Source organism: Diadema antillarum, unplaced genomic scaffold, assembly GCF_040938485.1.
Source record: "Diadema antillarum isolate AM-2024a unplaced genomic scaffold, OU_Dant_1.0 scf00000217, whole genome shotgun sequence".
Taxonomy (NCBI): domain Eukaryota; kingdom Metazoa; phylum Echinodermata; class Echinoidea; order Diadematoida; family Diadematidae; genus Diadema; species Diadema antillarum.
In genome coordinates this window covers 46771-65979 of record NW_027271106.1, presented here as the reverse complement: position 1 = coordinate 65979, position 19209 = coordinate 46771, and the positions used below count along the sequence as shown (strand labels likewise).

Below are 19209 nucleotides of genomic sequence, written 5' to 3'. Positions count from 1 at the left end.
GTGAAAGCAGTGGCAGGACCCTTTGGAAAAACAGTATTTGTGCTAAAAGGGCTACCCTATGTACATTAGACCATATACTTCACAATTATTGGCACAATAAATTACAATCATGATAATCAGAATGTTGATACAGTGGACTCCCCTTATTACGAAATCCTTGGGACTGGTAGTTTTCTTTTGTTATATCAAAATTTCGCTATAACTGAACAAATAAACAATAAAAAGCATAGGTAGGATAATGTTGCAGCCTTAATCTTTAATTTGTTGTAACCAGAATTTCATTATAACCGTGTTCGTTATAGCAGGAGTGCATTGTACCATCAATGACAATAAGTTGTAGAATCACTATCGTTATTGTATTCGTGTTATCATTTTCATTATTGTGTTAATGCTTTTTATTACACTGTACTATCTTGTTTTGGTGAACTCTTGAATATCCATTGACAGTCACAGCAAAATTATACTTCACTTTCTGGCAAGTAGGACTACAATAGAGCACATTACAAGACAACAAATTAATAATCTTCACACTTTCAAATAGTTTTTACACAGGTTATTGCTCCTTTATTAATAAATATTGTCTTTTTTACAGCGATGTAAACATACAAATATTACATGGATTCCACAGTTTCTGCTACCTACTGTGTATTTTGAGTATTGTACAAACAAGGTGAGAAGCCATACCGAGAGAGAAAGCACAGATATGTGAGTAGAGAAAAAGATGAAATGAAGGCTTGCCTGACATAGGAGTGGCATCAGCTTTACAGCACATGTTGGAAGACTGGGATAGCTTTTAGCCCACACTTAAATCACCTTGCAAAGTTTGGCACTGTGCAGTAGAAGTTCACCAGCTGAACCTTGTGTTGCAACAATGTACTGTTTCAAATGAAATTCAGTTGGCCCCATTTAAGAAGCAAATTGTGCTACACCCTTAAAGGACCTAAGCGATGAAAATGCATGTTGGCGAGTGCTGATCTTTAATACCCTGATCATCATTTATGTGGCCAAAAGAATATCTAAGCATGTGCTATATATTTCACAATCATTTTCAACTAGATTTCTTCAGATTACTTGGATATGCCCCACAAAAAGCCTTCCAAACCAAGATTCTGTCTGTCACAGAATTTGCCCGATTTCCATCCTTATATATGGAAATAAACGGACCAAAGAAATTTTCATAACCTCTGAGAACTGTTGGCAGGCTGTAACTCATACAAGATGAAACGGAGGAAACAATGTGCATTCAGTTAACTCAAATATTTTAATTGTCTATAACTGTGAATCTTGGTTTTACAGCAAATTATAAAAAGAGAAAAAACGAACATAAATTATTCCTGCTCAGCGGCTTTCTGGCTCTTAGGACTTTATTATGTCTAACTTAAATTGGACTTATTTCACCTCGAATGGCTGTCACGGGTGCACGTTGCGTGACGATGGCTTATGACGACGATGTATGACGATGACAATGCAGGTCGATGACGATGTCGGTCGACGACGGGGCCCCGTTACGCTGGTGCTGGGATGGACTGTCGCGTGGTCTGTCGTAGCAACTCTTCGCGATTGCCGTTCGCGTGGTCGCTCTCCCGACGGACGTCTTAGCGGTGTCTCCTCAGCATCCAGGAATGAAGTCCGGTCGACAGTCTATGCTCCCTTACTGCCTCGGAGCTGGTCGACAGTCTACGCCCTTATGCACCTGCCTCTTGCAGTGTCAGTGGGCCCTTGACCCTTCGGGAAACCCGGAAACCCTTCAAATATTAAAATAATCACATAACTTCAAGCCAGAGCACTGAAACACATTCATATTACATTCACATCCTGACTGACGTTGAAATTACCTCATTATACAAATATATTCAGGCTCATGCAACTACGCATAACAGCCATTATATATTCTATATCACATATTAACCGAAACGTTTATCACAATTCACTCTCACTTCAGATATCATTTAGACAAACGAATTATTCCAATTAACAATATAAAAATTACAAAATTAATGCACTTACCACTATCTGTGGGTATCTCTAAGTAATACTGACTGGGGTGGCGGCCCCTGTCACCGTTACCAAGTGGCCATTCTCATGCAATGTGTCACGGAGACAGCACCACAGCGTGATGTCCCCTTCAAGGCCTGATGTCATACTGCCGCTCCTTGCCACACATAGCACTACCGTGGCTCTACCGAGAGCGGTCTGGAATGTCTTCCATTGACATGTTAAAAAGTTTGCATCAATTTACATACTGAGGTGCTTATTTACAAATTCTATGCAAATTGACCTCAGTGGAGGAGAGCGTCTGTCACTCCACTCGTGACAAATAACCCCCCATTTAAGATGACAGTCGCTCTGAAACAATAGCCATTTCTCTAATAAAAATCAAATGTCTGTAGCAGGTAAGTACTTTCTCACCATTACTCTTCTAAATCAAAAGCATTATACTCCTTATAACAATTCACTGCTTCATAACTTCACTTGTCGTGATACATGACAGACTACTGTTCCAAATGTCGGCTGCTGTCCATGGAGACAGTTTATATGAGTATTCTATCGAACCAACAAACTCCACAGTATACTATACAATCTGATTTACTCAGTCAATTAGGTAACATATAAACTTCATCATATCTCTTTTAACACTCTTTTGCGTTATTATACCAGCCACAGTTCAATAATAAAATTACCTTTTTTTCACCGCACAATACAAAATTGACATTTTCGGCACAATTTCAACAGACTCTTCTTGTTGGCCAGTATAACATTGGAGAATATTATGATACCTGTGCTAATCGCATATTATGTGCATTAGCTGTTGCTACAAAATAAAATGTAATGTGCAAAACCTTCTTATGCACGGTATTATACCGCGGTGTCTGATTCAGAGCAGTCAAGTAATTTCAGAGATGTATGAGTCAACTGTAAATCTTACCTCATACTCAGCATATATAATGTGTGCAATACTATAGCTTTCCAATATACCTCCTAGCATACAATGTATATAGCAATAACAATTAATTCATTGCAAAATTACGTTGTGATTAAACTCACATATAGTAGAAATAACATGGGCTGTTTACACCTCTATTTCTACTCAGTAGGGCATCTGCTGAGGTAATCAGCCCCAACATTCTCTGAACCCTTGATTACCTGTACACGATACTGATATGCCTGCAGTGCAAGCGCCCAGCGCATGACTCTTGGATTTTGCATTCGCGCGTGTGTTAGATGAGCAAGCGGGTAGTGGTCAGTTTGCAGCTGGAATGCTCGGCCATACAAAAAGTACGAGAACTTTTTGACCGCCCACGCAAGAGCTAGACACTCGCGCTCAGCGATTGGGTACACGCGCTCGCGTTTTAGCAGTTTTCGAGAAGCGTTTCGAGAAGAAGTTTTCGATGGCGTGCTCGATAATGTCGGTCCGTCCCGGGACATCGTTCATGACGTCCGAGAACTCCAGCAGGAGAGTCTTTACCTTCCTCATCTTCTCCTCATCTAGCTCGTCGTTGCACTTCGCGTCATGCACGCCTTCCGACGCTTCGATGGAGGGAAATGAGATGGGCACCGATCCGTCATCATCTACCTGGTCGTCCACGACACTGACGTAGTTCGCCTCCAGTTGTCTCTGGTTTTCGCTCTCGACATCGTTGACTTTCTCGTCTTCTCTCCCAATGTACCGCTTCATGAGATTGGCGTGGTAGGTCCTTTCCTTACCATTCACAAGCAGTCGGTAATCGTCTCTGGCGATTCGCTGCACGACTTGGAATGGACCTCGCCATTGCATTTGCAGTTTATTCCTCGTCGTTGGTAACAGGAGTAGCACTTTGTCGCCGCACTCGAAGCGTCTCTCCTTCGTCTTCACGTCGAAGTGTTTCTTGTACTTCCTTGATGCTTTGGACAGCTCCTCTTTGGCGAGTTCACACGTCTGTTCGAGTCGGTTTTGGAGATCGATGACGTACTGGTACGTAGTCTTCGTTTCCTCATCAGGGATCTCCTTAGTCCACAGTTCTTTTAGTACAGTCATGGGTCCTCTCACCACTCGGCCGTACATGAGTTCGAAAGGAGAAAAGCCAAGGCTTTCGTGAGGCACCTCTCGATATGCGAAGAGAAGAGCTGGCAGGAAGCGGTCCCAATCACGAGGTCGCTCCTGGCACATTCTCCTCAGCATCTGTTTCAACGTGCCGTTGAATCTCTCGCAGGCGCCGTTCGCCATCGGGTGGTATGGTGTCGTGTGAAATTGCTTCACTCCCAGGAGTTGAGCTGCTTCTTTCATCACACCTGAAACAAATTGAGTGCCGTTATCAGAGAGTATCTCATTAGGAATGCCTAACCTCGAGAATACTTCAACTAACGCCTCTGCTACCCGTTCTGCTTCGATTCGTGGTAATGCTACCGCCTCTGGGTATCTAGTAGCAAGATCGATTATCGTCAAGATATATCGATTCCCTCTCTCAGTGATCGGTTCCAGTGGTCCGATCAAATCGACCGCCACTCTACGGAAACATGTATCAATCAAAGGGGGGATGGTCAGGGGTACTTTCCCTATCTTACCCTTTGGCGTGGTGCGTTGACATGAATCGCATGATGCACAGTAACGCTTGACATCAGCTTGGATCCCTGGCCAATAGAAGTGGGCAAGAATCCTGTCAGCCGTCTTCTTCGTCTGCAGGTGACCTGCTAGAGGGGAGTCGTGAGCTAGTCGGAGTACTTCACTGCGATACGGCTGGGGCACCACTAGCTGCGTGAATGTCTTTCCTCTCTCGACGTAGGGAGACCTGTATTCACGGAAGAGAAGATTGTCACGACAAAAATATCTGACCTCACTTCCTTTCCCTACAGCCTTAGCCTCACCTTTCTCCGCCAACTTCCGAAGTTTCTCCAGTGTGGCATCTCGCGCCTGCTGTCTGATCATCTCCTCCCTGGTTGCAGTGATCGTCGGCTGGTCTGCTGATCCTAGTCTCTTCCACGGCCGTTCCTTCGATTTCCTCATGCCTCTTGTCTCTACTGCTGCACTTTCGTTGGTTGTAGGTAGGGGTGTCGGTGACTGCTTCACCCTCTCGTCAGTGTGGGGACGATCACGACTGTCGGAGGTCGTTGTGATGCCGTTCTGCGTTGTCCCTTTCGAAGACTCTGCTTCCGCGGACTCTGCCTCTGAACCGGAGGTCGTCATCTCCTCAGCTGACGGCTTCTCCCTAGCATCCTCTCCGCTCCATCCGATGTCCTCGTCACCAGGCTGCCTAGCACCACTAACATTACCTATGATTAGATCGTAGATAGGATTCGTCATACATAAAGCATGTGTTGTTCCAACAAAGTATGGTGAATTGATTTCAACTTTTGCTAGTGGCACTTTTCTCACAGTACCATCTATGAGCACACAAGTTTGAACCTCACCAGTCAGCTGAGACTCCTCTATCAGTTGACGTTTCACCACTACGGTGTTGCAACCAGTGTCTCTCAGCACCTTCACTCTTTTACCGTTTAACCTACCTTCACATGTCGGCATGTCTGTGCCTACGTTACACCCACCGCTAAGAAGGGGTAACTCGTGACCACACATCAGTTTAACAGAAGGTGTGCCACAAATATTCCCTCTCTCGTGAGCATCATGAGTAGGGCATACTCCTACCACACATGTTGCCCCCGTCTGTTTTGACTTTGGCACATACTGCTTGCTAGTTACTTTCGACTGGTCAGTTTTACGGTCTGGACACTTGGAAGCAAAATGTCCTTGCTTACCACAGACAAAGCAACCCTGGTTGTCACGTGACGTAGTGCCCCCTTTCTTTGCTTGGCTTGCTTCGTTGCCCTGGTTACGAGACTTATTATCGTCGCGTGCGCGTTTACCGGAGCCGCCATGCCCGTGTGCGTCCCGATACCGATCTGCGATATCTGCCATCTCCTTCACCGATCGTGGGTTTCTCTCACGAATGAAAACAGATAATCCACGATCACAACATTCGAGCAGCTGTTCACGCACCGTTAGCTCTAGTAGCCCTTCATAGGACTTACTTGTACCCGACATCTCTACCCATCTAGTAGCATATCCGGTTATGCGCGTTGCAAATTGCCCAAATGATTCGCCCATTTTCTGCCGCGCCTCTCGAAAACGTTTGCGAAAGCCTTCTTCAGTTAGCGCAAATTGCCGCAAGAGTGTATCTTTCAGACTCTCATAGTCATCAGCTTCATTTGCCGGTAAGAGAGAATAAACTTCCAAAGCGCGCCCGGTCAAAAGGTTCCCCAATGCAGGAGCCCAGCATTCTTCTGGCCACTGACTTTGTTTTGCATATCTCTCAAAGCGCAACAGATAAGCGTCCAAATCGTCAGAGTCAGCGCGAAACGCCGGCAAGCTTGGTAAGCTATTCCTTACACTATTTGTTCCCTTCACATTGACACTCCTATATTGAGCTATTTCTAACTCAATCCTCTTTTGCTTGGTTATTTCTTCCCTTTGTACCTGTCTTTCATCTCTTTCTAACTTTTCATCTCGTCTCTTTTCTTCGAGATACTTGTCTCTTTCAGTGCGGGCAAACTCCACTAGTTCTGTACCTTGCAGTCCACAATCTTTACCTAACTGTACGTACTTCTCTAATTCCATTGTGATATCTTATACACACAACACGAGGTTACACAAATCACGTCTCAAATTCTTGTATGAATAAACCCTGCCAAGTTCTCTCCAGCGGACGAGCCCCCAATTGTCACAGAATTTGCCCGATTTCCATCCTTATATATGGAAATAAACGGACCAAAGAAATTTTCATAACCTCTGAGAACTGTTGGCAGGCTGTAACTCATACAAGATGAAACGGAGGAAACAATGTGCATTCAGTTAACTCAAATATTTTAATTGTCTATAACTGTGAATCTTGGTTTTACAGCAAATTATAAAAAGAGAAAAAACGAACATAAATTATTCCTGCTCAGCGGCTTTCTGGCTCTTAGGACTTTATTATGTCTAACTTAAATTGGACTTATTTCACCTCGAATGGCTGTCACGGGTGCACGTTGCGTGACGATGGCTTATGACGACGATGTATGACGATGACAATGCAGGTCGATGACGATGTCGGTCGACGACGGGGCCCCGTTACGCTGGTGCTGGGATGGACTGTCGCGTGGTCTGTCGTAGCAACTCTTCGCGATTGCCGTTCGCGTGGTCGCTCTCCCGACGGACGTCTTAGCGGTGTCTCCTCAGCATCCAGGAATGAAGTCCGGTCGACAGTCTATGCTCCCTTACTGCCTCGGAGCTGGTCGACAGTCTACGCCCTTATGCACCTGCCTCTTGCAGTGTCAGTGGGCCCTTGACCCTTCGGGAAACCCGGAAACCCTTCAAATATTAAAATAATCACATAACTTCAAGCCAGAGCACTGAAACACATTCATATTACATTCACATCCTGACTGACGTTGAAATTACCTCATTATACAAATATATTCAGGCTCATGCAACTACGCATAACAGCCATTATATATTCTATATCACATATTAACCGAAACGTTTATCACAATTCACTCTCACTTCAGATATCATTTAGACAAACGAATTATTCCAATTAACAATATAAAAATTACAAAATTAATGCACTTACCACTATCTGTGGGTATCTCTAAGTAATACTGACTGGGGTGGCGGCCCCTGTCACCGTTACCAAGTGGCCATTCTCATGCAATGTGTCACGGAGACAGCACCACAGCGTGATGTCCCCTTCAAGGCCTGATGTCATACTGCCGCTCCTTGCCACACATAGCACTACCGTGGCTCTACCGAGAGCGGTCTGGAATGTCTTCCATTGACATGTTAAAAAGTTTGCATCAATTTACATACTGAGGTGCTTATTTACAAATTCTATGCAAATTGACCTCAGTGGAGGAGAGCGTCTGTCACTCCACTCGTGACACTGTCAATGACATTATGTCAATCACTGCTACTGCATTAATATTGCTAAGAAAGACACTGGAATGCAGCTTCCCCTAGGCAGAGTATAATGGACGTGTTTCCAGGCAATTTGTTTTGTTAATCATATTAGTAACATGGATGAAGAAATCACGGAAGTGTTGCTCACAGACTTCTCCATTGGAAGAATACTCCTCCATGAAAATTATCACAATTTTGATGTTATATTAATAAAATGAGCGATTCATACCAGAAGCTATATAATAGACCTGTCCATGTGCTAAAATACCAAAATGGAAGCATCCTCAACAGGACTGGTGGTACCTGTCTTTCTCTGTGTCATTTAAAGGGATACTACAGTATTGGTGGAGATGAGAATTGGGCTTTTAACTTTTTGCGAGATACCAAGAAAACACTTATGATATAGTACAGAGCATACCATTTTAAGAGGAATTCAGAGTTTATTTGATGAAAATCGGGTTTGGAATGACTGAAACATCCAAAAACAAAGTAACACAAAGCAATCATAATAAAGTGTGGGTCCCACACTTTATTAGAATCGCTCTTTTTTGGATATCTCAGCCATTTCAAAACCAATTTTCATCAAATAAACGTTGAATTCCTTAAAGAATTACATGCTCTTTCATATTTCATAAGAGGTTTCTCATTATATCACCAAAAACGTTAGAAACCTGAAATTAGGTCTCAACCAAAACTGTACGATCCCTTTAAAATACATTGTTTCTGCTCCTTTACTCCAAAAAACTGTAGATACTGAAGAACAATGTTAATAAAAGATTTGGAAAAACCATAGAGACTGGAGAAATGACAATCACATTTGTATTTGACTCGGAAGTCTGCATAATGAGGTGAAGTCATCATGGATGCAAAATGCCTCCACCAGGACAGCATGACAATCAAACAGATAATGATCAGATAATGATCATCATCTCGGTCATATACAGTATAGATTCAGCATATAACATTAATGCACTACATAGTACCAATGCAAAGTGGAATGACTATCTGTGAGTATAGTACCCTGTGGAAGACTTATAAGAAAAGGAAGACAGAGGAAAAATGAAGGTAATACTTAACTCCATTATCTGATCAGAAGTACAACAGCTGGAAGAATTCATTTTCAACCCATACCACCTCAAACTACAGACAAAACATGAGATATATAAATATGAATGATTATTTCTGTTGCCACTGTCCTTCCAAAAAGTAAGATTCATAAGATACAGAATTGTTTCAGCTACAGTTAGTTACCCCAAGAGAACACTTAAAATGTATTGCATTAGATATTTGCTAATGCTAAATATAACATATCTGCAAACCCTTATTCGATTAAAAAAGTTTGTGACATATAAAGAAAAAATATGATTTTATCATCTGAAGTATAGACATACATGCCACTAATGAAGACATATCGGTTGTCTTCCTGTAAAACAATAAGTCATGCATTGATTGAATATTAGGACCAAGAAAATACATTGTACATTCCTACCTTCTAAAACTTTTGATAGAAACTCAGAGGATGGCCATTTATCCTGGAATTCTTGTCAAAGTGGAGAACCAACAAATCAGACACTGAGTTTTGCATTGCATTTTTACATTCTGTTTCCAATTACTTACATTGTGAAATACAGATTTAAGAGGATTGATATAGAGACATTACTCCCACACAATCATTGGCAATATTTTATGATAAATTACCAAACATAATCATGACCTCAATTGAACTTGTTGCATTAACAGACATTCTTTGCATAGGTTTTGTTTAATACTTTTATTTCATTTCACTTCATTTCTGGGGGAGGCATGTAGCAAAGAATTGATAATAGAAGGGAGTAGTCACACTGGTGTCAAAATTTAGTCCGAACTAACAATCATTTGGGCAATTCATTCGCCAAACTGAGGGGTGAAGATGACATACACTGCTATAACATGAGCCAAGTAGGAGCATATCATATCCATTCTATGTTACCCGAAACCATCATAAAACACAATGAGCTACAGCTAACATTACACAGGTAATCATTAAAACTGTTGCATTGGCCATCAATAACTAGAGACTATTGAGTTTTCAGCACAGCTGATAGTACACTAAATGGCAATTGACCACAAAAACCACAAACTTTGACCTCACTCATCAAATGAAAGAAAATGTGAGGTTAGCTAGAAAGATTTGGTGGTGGTATTAAATCTCCAAACGGCTACACTTGCCTAATAAAGACTAAAAGAATGAGTTGAGAAACTCTGGTACAACTCAATACTATGACAAACTCACCCTGTACCTTTTATGAGTTTTGTATACAGCCTCTATGTCTATTCTATACTTCATTAGGAATGTCCAGTCATATATCATCCATTCCATGAAAGCTCCTTATAAAAGTAAATAAAACTGAACTGCAAATATCAGTATCTAGAAACAAACATTTGCCATCAGAACCAGCCTAACATGAGGCATTTGTACTTTTTGATTTCTAAAAAAGTAAAGAATGGAATGAACACATACATAATGTGTCCCTTAAACACAGAAAGAGCAGCACTTATAGAAAATCATGCAAGATCCTATCACATTCTTTTCATCATGTACTAAAACCTGACTGCAGATACATTATGCATGCAAGGAAGAGGAAATGAAGATGTTATGTACTGCTACCGACTTACATCAGAATATCTGTCATTCATCAGTTTTGGGATTGCAAATCAATATACATGCTCATCTGCAACAGGGCACCCTACAAATCCCAGTTTGTGTTTGCTTGATGTGACACTGGCTTCTTGCTGTGAGCAGAAATCCAGACACAACATAATGATCCAAAATTTGACTACATGCATAAACAAGTTAGTAATTTCATTTACCATCTTTTCTTTTTCTGTCATTCTTCTTCAATAATTCATCATCATAATTTTCAAGTCTACAAATAATTCTTCAATATAACTTTTCCCCAGCCTAAATAGTTTATTTACTTTTTTTTTTTGTAATGAGAGGGAGGTATGCCACATACAGCAGACTGAGAAACAATCAAAGGTCACTGTTCCATCAAAATATCTATACTACCCAAAGCAGTGGATAGCTATACAGCTCACTGCAATCTGTCATCTACAACCATCATATCGAGGTCGTTTATTATTGATATTATTGATCATTTGGTATCACCATCACTAGGGGCGCACGGGTTACGACTTGGCATGTCATAACTGAGCAAATTATCTGATACACTATTCAGTTTGGGATTAGGCTACACCTGTATGCAAAAACTGTAGCAGTTTCTGAATTTCAGATAGACATGCAACAAGTCTCAATTAATGATTGAAGAAATGTATGAGTGTTAGTCCACTTGAGAATATGCCAGCCAATTAATTTCCTCTACGATTCGAGGAGGGCATGCCACCGGCAGACCTGGTGGCCCTTGGATTCCCGCATCTCACTCCAGTGGCCGATCTCCTCCTCGCTGCTGTTGCTAAGGCCCATGGAGAACCAGCCAATGGACTCCTTGCGCTTCATCCCCTTCTTGTTGAAGACGCTGAAAAGAAGCGTCATCTCCGGCAGTTGGAATTGGGCCACCTGTACACAAGCACACACACACACAACAGTGATAGAGAGAGAGATGAAGTGTTATACACAAGTCAAAGACTTACTTTTACTCGATATGAAGGAGTGCATTATGATCACATGTGTGGCTAGTGTCATGATTGCTGTTCACTTTTATACATGTTTCATCCCATATGCATGGATACTGTAAGATTGTATGATTTTATGAAACTCTATCGACCAAAGACCACGAGTATGAGGGTCTCAGCAAGGACATACAATAATGAATAAGTGTATAAAAATGAACATCCGAAGACTCATTTGTTATGTGTTTCTACCACTGCGTTTTTGTTGATGGAATACGATTTCAGCACACCTATTTCTGCTAAAGTGGAAAAGCACCAGGACGGCACATCATACACAATATTTAAGGAATCCTCAAATGGTCAAAAAATAGATGATGATGAACATGATCTCCGTGTTCACAAAGTTTCTGACAAAAATTCATCAATGTTAATTTATGATAGCATTTTCTATCACCAATCTCTTACCCCGTCTATACAATGATTTGCCAAATGGGGGCTGGTCACACATCTGGATTCTGCACACTGCATGGAATAATATGTTTATTTGCAGTTTCCATCTCAACCACGTGTATAATTTGTTCAAAAAGTACTGTAAATTACAACATCTATTTTCTTTCTGTAATGACCCAGACAGTGAGAACATGCAAGAAATACCATCAGGACCACTTCACATTACTTCAAGTCCCTCATCAATTAAAGTTCATATGTTGTTAAAGGGGAATTCCATTCCAATTGAAAGTTTTCTGAAAAGAAAAATTAAAATTCTCTGAGCACTGCAATGAAAATTTGATTGACATCAAATGAAAATTAAGCAATTTATTCAATTGTGAAGTTTTGCTAATTTTTGCAAAACAGTTCTTGAACAGTCAATATGAATATGCAAATAGTGAACTGATGACGTTTAATTGTTCACCCTCACAAGTTGTCATACAGGTTGTACATAAAATTTTGAAATTTTCATTTTTTTATTCAAATGCAATTATGCCATCTCAAATCTTGATAAATCTGACTGAGCATCATTTTCAAATCATTCAACCAGGAATAGCATTATGTTTTACTCTTTTATAGCAGAAAATTGGAATTTTTGCCTTTTTTTTGTAGAAAAACAATGGAAAATTGTGTTGATGACATCATCACCTCACTCATTTACACATTCATATCGAATCTTCAAGAATTGTTCTGCAAAAATTAGTGAATCTTTACAATTTCGTAACTTCCTTACTTTTAATCCAATTTTGACCAAATTTTCGCTGTTGTGTATTTTACTCTTTCCTTTGAGGCAAACTTTTAATTGACCCGGAATTCCCCTTTCAGCTGATACTGTTTGACACAAACCTGGAAGAAGAAAGTTTCCTTGAACGTCGGGTTAGACTGCCCTCGCCTGACAGACGTCTTGCTCTTGGAGACTTCAAAACCACTTGATGACATCAGTGCCACCTTCACATAGGAGTCTGGTATAATGAAGAATGAATTTCAGAAAAATAATTTCAAACGAGGCACATTTCGCATGAAATGCCACATTTGGTATGTACTATACCACCACCGGTAGATCCAGCTAGAAGTTTGGAGTGCATCTGGGAAGGCATTTCATGAAGCAATTTTGTCCGACAAATTTGTTGGACAAACTTGCTGTCAGCCAATCAAATGCAAGGATTTCAGTAGCCTACAACAGTTTGTCAGAAAGAAAAATATCCGACAAACCCTTCATGAAATGCCTACCAGATATGGTAAAATAACAATATTGTGACTCTTAGGTTTTTGTCACAAATGTCATATTGAATAAATGCCAGCATGTACAATGAAATATTGATACTTGCTTGCAAACTAGTAGAGAGAACTGAATTCACCTTTGCTTGAACACTTGCGCAACATGTGATGGACAATTTTCAAGAATTAGCATTTGATTTAACAAATTTGGAAAATAGCTGCTAAATCCTGTTGAAGCAAATTATGATCACGAATCAAGTTATCATATCTATATTCCACCAACTGGATTGCATATTTTTTGTTGATATTTGACCCTAAAAGAGTAAACCTCTCTCTTTCTAGACTCAGCCACTATGCCAACTCATCAAATTGGCATTCAGGAACCTCCCTCACCCATCCCTTTTCAAAAACAAAACAAAACAACAACAAAACAAAACAAAACAAACTAGAAATGTCGCTACAGCGACTGGTTATACCCCCGCCAAACAACATTTCATAAGCTTTGGTCAAAACAACATTTCATAAGCTTTGGTCAAAAAACTGAGGAAGTAGTTAAATCCGCAAGATCTTTCCTTGATCTTCTGCCATTAATATGCTGTTACCATGGCAACGTACTTTCGGGTACTGTCGAAAAATGCGTCTTGCACATCTTCAACCAAAGGCACACATCTGTACCAAGTTTCATGGAAATTGGGCAAAAACTGAGGAAGTAGTTTGCAACACAAAATTTTCCATCATTTTGGCTCATAATATGTGAGCTGTTACCATGGCAACATACTTTTTGTCACTGTCAAGAAATGTGTCATGCTGACCTATATCCTAAGACAAACATTCAATATGAATTCCATGAGAATTGGAAGAACACTGATGAAGCAGTTTTGCCATGAAGCATTTTGCCCTACATTTTACCAATAACATGCCGTTACCATGGCAACGCACTTTTTGCCACTGCGGAAATATGTGTCTTGCACATTAACATATTCAGATGAACATCTGTACCTAATTTCATAAAAATTGATCAAAAACTGTGGGAGGAGTTCGTGACGCAAGATTTGTACCCATTTTTGCCCATAATATGCCGTTACCATGGCAACGTACATTTGGGTACTGTCAAAAAATACGTCTTGCACATCTACAACCCAAGGCACACATCTGTGCCAAGTTTTATGGGAATCGGTTGAAAACTGAGGAAGTAGTTTGCGACGCAATATTTGCAACGGACCGACCGCCCGACCGCCCGACCGCCCGACCGACCGCCCGACCGCCCGACCGCCCGACCGCCCGACCGCCCGACCGCCCGACCACCCGCTGATTCCTATATACCCCCTTCAAACTTCGTTTGGCGGGGGTATAAAAACAAAATGAAACAAAACCTGTGGTCACATTGTAAGATACACAAAACCACTCTGATGTGTCTGCAAGCAACAACCTCACACAACCTAGACAACTGTGATACGACAGGAAACTCAATTAGAAAGCATGCAGAACCATTTTTTTTTACTGGTCAGGTCTTCAGAGTCACCTAGAGAACAAGGAATGCCAGTAGTAGATGTGCCAATCAGTAGTCATACCATGCCAGGGTTAACATTGCTTGTGTATCTGCTATCACTTGTATTGTCTTGCAAATGCCAAATAAACAACAACAACAACAACAACAATAATAATAATAATAATAATGATAATAATAATGATAATAATAATAATAATAATAATAATAATAACAATAATAATAATAATGATAATAATAATGATAACAATAATGATAATAATCATGATAATAATACTAATAGTGATACAAGGACAACAACGATGACGAAGATGTTGTTAGCAACAACAACAATAACAATAATAATAATAACAATAATGACAATAAATAATAATAATAATAATAATGATAATAAGAATAACAATACCAATAACAACAATAAACATGAAATCCTAAATTTGCCCACATACATACCAGGAGCCCTGCCAGCAGCTCTCTGCTTGAAGTGACTACCCTTGATGATCTCCACGTCCAAGCGGCCCGTGGTGGCATTGTAGGCGAGGCCGACAAGGAGCTCCGGCACGCTGCCCTGGCCCAGAGATTGCAGGGAGGAAGTACTGTTTGTGTCCGAGAGGTCTGAGGTACTGGAGTAGGGGGATGATCCACCCTTGGACTGAAGAAAAGAACAACAAAGACAAGAAAGTACATTGTATAGTGGTGTGAATTTTCTTCAAGTTGTCTCCCTCTACAAATAATATTCTCTCACTTTCAAAACAAGACAATATAGAGGGGTGAATTTTCTTCAATTTGTCTCCCTCTACAAATAATATTCTCTTGCTTTCAAAACAAGAATGTATAATTCATTTTCTTCATGGTATCATTCTTCAGCTTCAACTTGTCACAAATTCCTTCTGAAGCCCCAGGGTGGGGTGGGGTCATAACACATGATAAAGAGTAATATTTGAGATACAGGGTGCTACAGGTAAGCATTCTATTTTTTTTTCTGCTCTTATTTAAAGTTCCACAGTGCTAGTGAATGTCAACAAATAAATGTCTCATACAGTTTCTTTGAGATTATTTTCGATTGATGTCCTGAAATGCTGTGAAGGTCAAACATTATTCAGGCTATGTACTTAAATATCAGTAGCTACAGTATAACACTCATTCCATGAAATCTTCATTCATATTCTTGCCAACTCCAGAGCTAGATCCTATATGTGTAACATTATCTCCTGGACGATTAAATCCATCACAATCAGACTCTGAGAGAGAGAGAAATGAGGTGTCACTCACTGTCTCACTGCGGGGCTCAATCCGTACTTTGATGATCTGCTTGGAGGAGACGTTGAGGGAGGAGAACTTGATGACGCTCTCGCCCATGAGCCTCTCCTTCCGCATGCGCTCGCAGCCGTACAGCCGGCAGCGCAGTGCCGTGCTCACCACCTCATGTGGGAAGATGCGGGAGAAGCGGAAGAGCTCCTTGAAGAGCGGATCCTGCGACTCCCTGATGTGGGTCTTGGCCCGCTGGCGCTTGGCGGGCAGCAGGAGTAGGCGGAGCCGGTAGCTGCTGGCCCCGCCCTCCTCCTTGGATGGCAGGTTGTGGCATTTGATGACGGTGACGTTCATGCGGCGCGCCTCGCCGTTGTACTGGAAGACCAGCTCGAGCTCGCCCACAGCGGGTCCTGCTTCTTGTGGCTGGATAGTCTGTGTTGTTAATTCAGCACAAAGAGAGATGCATGGTTAATGGGAATGATAATCATCATCATTAAGGTGAATCTTTGATTCAGCGGAAGAGACAAGGTTTGACATCAGTGGTGGCCCACGGTCACTAGAAATGGATGTTGACCTACCACTTAAAAAAGTGTTTTGGCAGCCAGATTGGGGTTCCAATAATGTGTGAGTGTGAGTACATTGTTTTTTTTTTAATGTGATTTCCTATGTAGAAAAAGAATAAGAGAATATTAAACCTACGGCTCAGGATTTCAAAACTGCGTGCATTTCAGCTACCATGCAAGGTTGCAAGATAGTCTACATGGCTGCACTCAGTCTATTTTACTGCCAATTATGACCAAACTTTCCATCTTAATCTTATCTATCCAATAATAGAGACAGGTACATACCTATATGTTGGATATAATCATGTCATGAATAAGTGGTGTCATGAATAAGTGGTGTCATGAATAATCATGTTGGTGCTTCAATTCAATAATAAGTACCATTGTGTTAAACTTAGTAAACTTATTTACAGTACATGGCATTTGAAATCCCTTAAGATATCATACAAATTCCAGTTTTAACACAATTATCAACGTGTATCATCATTTCAATGTTTTGATTTTTTTTTAATTTCCCTATGTTTTTCCTTCTTTCTTCTTAGTCAAAGTGCATGGTATTTGACACACTTTTTCATAACATACCTACCAACATTTTCATAAGTTATTGAGATTTATTGTTTCTTTTAATGGTATATCATTTTTTCATGTTTCCCTATATTTCCTTCATTTATGTGCCACCAAGTTTCACAGTCGGCCATTAAAATAATTGGTCGTGCATCAAAATAAAAAGTTAGTGTTGAGCCATGAAGAGAGTAAGATTTCCTCCTAAATACACTCTCATTCATGTAACAGCCAGCAACAATGATATCAAAGCATTTTATGTGCCGATAACAGCTATCAACTACAGCCAGTGTAAGTGCTCTACAAGAAATATATTTCATAACAATAACATGCATGTTTACTGCTGTACTCGGGCATACGAAGTGTAAGCAAGGAGGTTTAAGAGTTGGAGTTCCAACTGGCTGTAATTATTCAAACAGTTGTCAGATTTCTATTGATGTACAAAAGAATTTCACAGGTGCATTAGTGCATTTGTGCATCAAACATCTAGCAAAGGAAATAAGACGGTTGTGACTCCATTCTCTTGAACCTGCTTGGTGTAAGTATCAGACAAAATTAATGTACTAAAGTGGGCATGTATGTAGGACAAATACAGAACAGAAAGAAGCAACTACATATTTAATAACATGTTAAATCAAGTAAGAACTAATATTTTCATACATGTGTTAGCAGCCTGTTCATTTAGCACAATAAAAAAAAATATATATATATAACTCATAATCATAAACTATAATCATTCATGATTTACATAGAATGCATCCACTGCACTAAATCTAGATTTTTGAATGTCATGTACTCCAAAAAATGTCTGTTTTGAATAAATGATTAATCACCATGCATGTATACACTTGGTGCAATCTCGGCACACACACAAAAAAGAAAAATCATGGTGTTGCTGGCAAATATTTGCCCACGCCCTGAATTAAGCCCTACAGCCCACAATCTTTAGATAAGCGATCATGGGTAAACGAAGCCCCCCACCCCCCCCCCCCCATCCTCTTAATCCAGTCACGTCAAGCGCCCACGTCAGTTTACATTTGCTGGTATATGCTGTTGCAGCATAAATCTATAGATCACTGACAGTTGTACAACCAGATGTATTGAGAAAACAGCGACCATTTGGTATTCCCAAACCGCAATAACTTTTTGTAACTCTGTAGCAAAACATGCTAATGCCACTATCTAATGTTACATGGCAGTTTTTTGGCATTGGTGAAGATCCCTTTTGTGGGTCATCAAAGCAGTCTGAACAGGGAGGTTCCCACCTCCTTGGTCTGAACCAGAAATGTCTCATGCCATGGTAATACACACATTCAGTACAGGAAGTGCCTCTATTCAAGTAAGAAATCAGAGGTTCAAGAAAGCACTGGGAGAGAATATGTCACATCTTAAAACAGTTTATAAAGCTTAGGTATAGAGAATATTATACAAATATTGACTACTTGAAGGGACATAGTTAACACTATTTGCCCAGAGGTGATTTCCCAACAGTTTTATGTCCATCAACTTCATCTTGGGGTATACCATTGTTGAGAAATCACCTCTAGGCAAATAGTTTTAACCCTTTGACCCAAAAGAAAGCAGCTAGTCAATATTTGTTTTATATATCATATCCCACTTAATTCTATGACATATACAATATTGAAATAAAGGCAGTGAAATGATATTGTGTCATGCTAATGATCTGAGAAGAAAGAATTACCTAAAGTATCATTTCACAATGCGCAAATATAGATATGCACACAAGTTACATGAGCACCAATGTGCAAATGTAGTCCCGCAAAAAAATACGCTTATGCACATCTTGAAAGAGCACTAGACAACTGCCGATGAGCAGCATAGCAAAAACTATTGACTGCACCTCTGACCAATCGGAATTGAAAATTCATCAAATGAGGTATATAAATAAGATACAAAGAAAAAAATAGAATATAACGAGAATATTAAGTTGTCAGTGGTGTACAAGAAAGATAGCAACTGTACAAGAAAAACCTCAAAACCTTTTTGTTCCATTAACTGTGTTTTCTTTCAATTGTGGCTCTTTCCAAATGAAGCAAAAGATATAAAAGGAGGTCTCACCTTTCTGTGCAAAGAGTGTCACT

At 40.3% G+C, this 19209-nt stretch overlaps 2 protein-coding genes across 3 annotated transcripts in view; both read right to left on the bottom strand.

Moving 5' to 3' along the window:
• Window positions 1-3322: 3322 nt before the first annotated feature.
• LOC139724483 (uncharacterized) lies at window positions 3323-6589 on the bottom strand. The gene has a single exon (XM_071635616.1). It carries the CDS (start codon window positions 6587-6589, stop codon window positions 3323-3325), a length of 3267 nt encoding a protein of 1088 aa, XP_071491717.1.
• A 4356-nt stretch (window positions 6590-10945) lies between these two features.
• Window positions 10946-19209, bottom strand: part of LOC139724495 (synaptotagmin-14-like) — a 53509-nt gene continuing 45245 nt past the window's right edge. For both annotated transcript variants that reach the window (XM_071635630.1, XM_071635627.1), the window contains 4 exons: window positions 16005-16415; window positions 15186-15384; window positions 12854-12969; window positions 10946-11465 (listed from right to left, as the gene is read on the bottom strand). In XM_071635630.1, coding sequence (XP_071491731.1) covers window positions 11268-11465; window positions 12854-12969; window positions 15186-15384; window positions 16005-16415 — 924 coding nt within the window. In that variant the 3' untranslated portion in view covers window positions 10946-11267. The remainder of the gene's footprint in view (window positions 11466-12853; window positions 12970-15185; window positions 15385-16004; window positions 16416-19209) is intronic.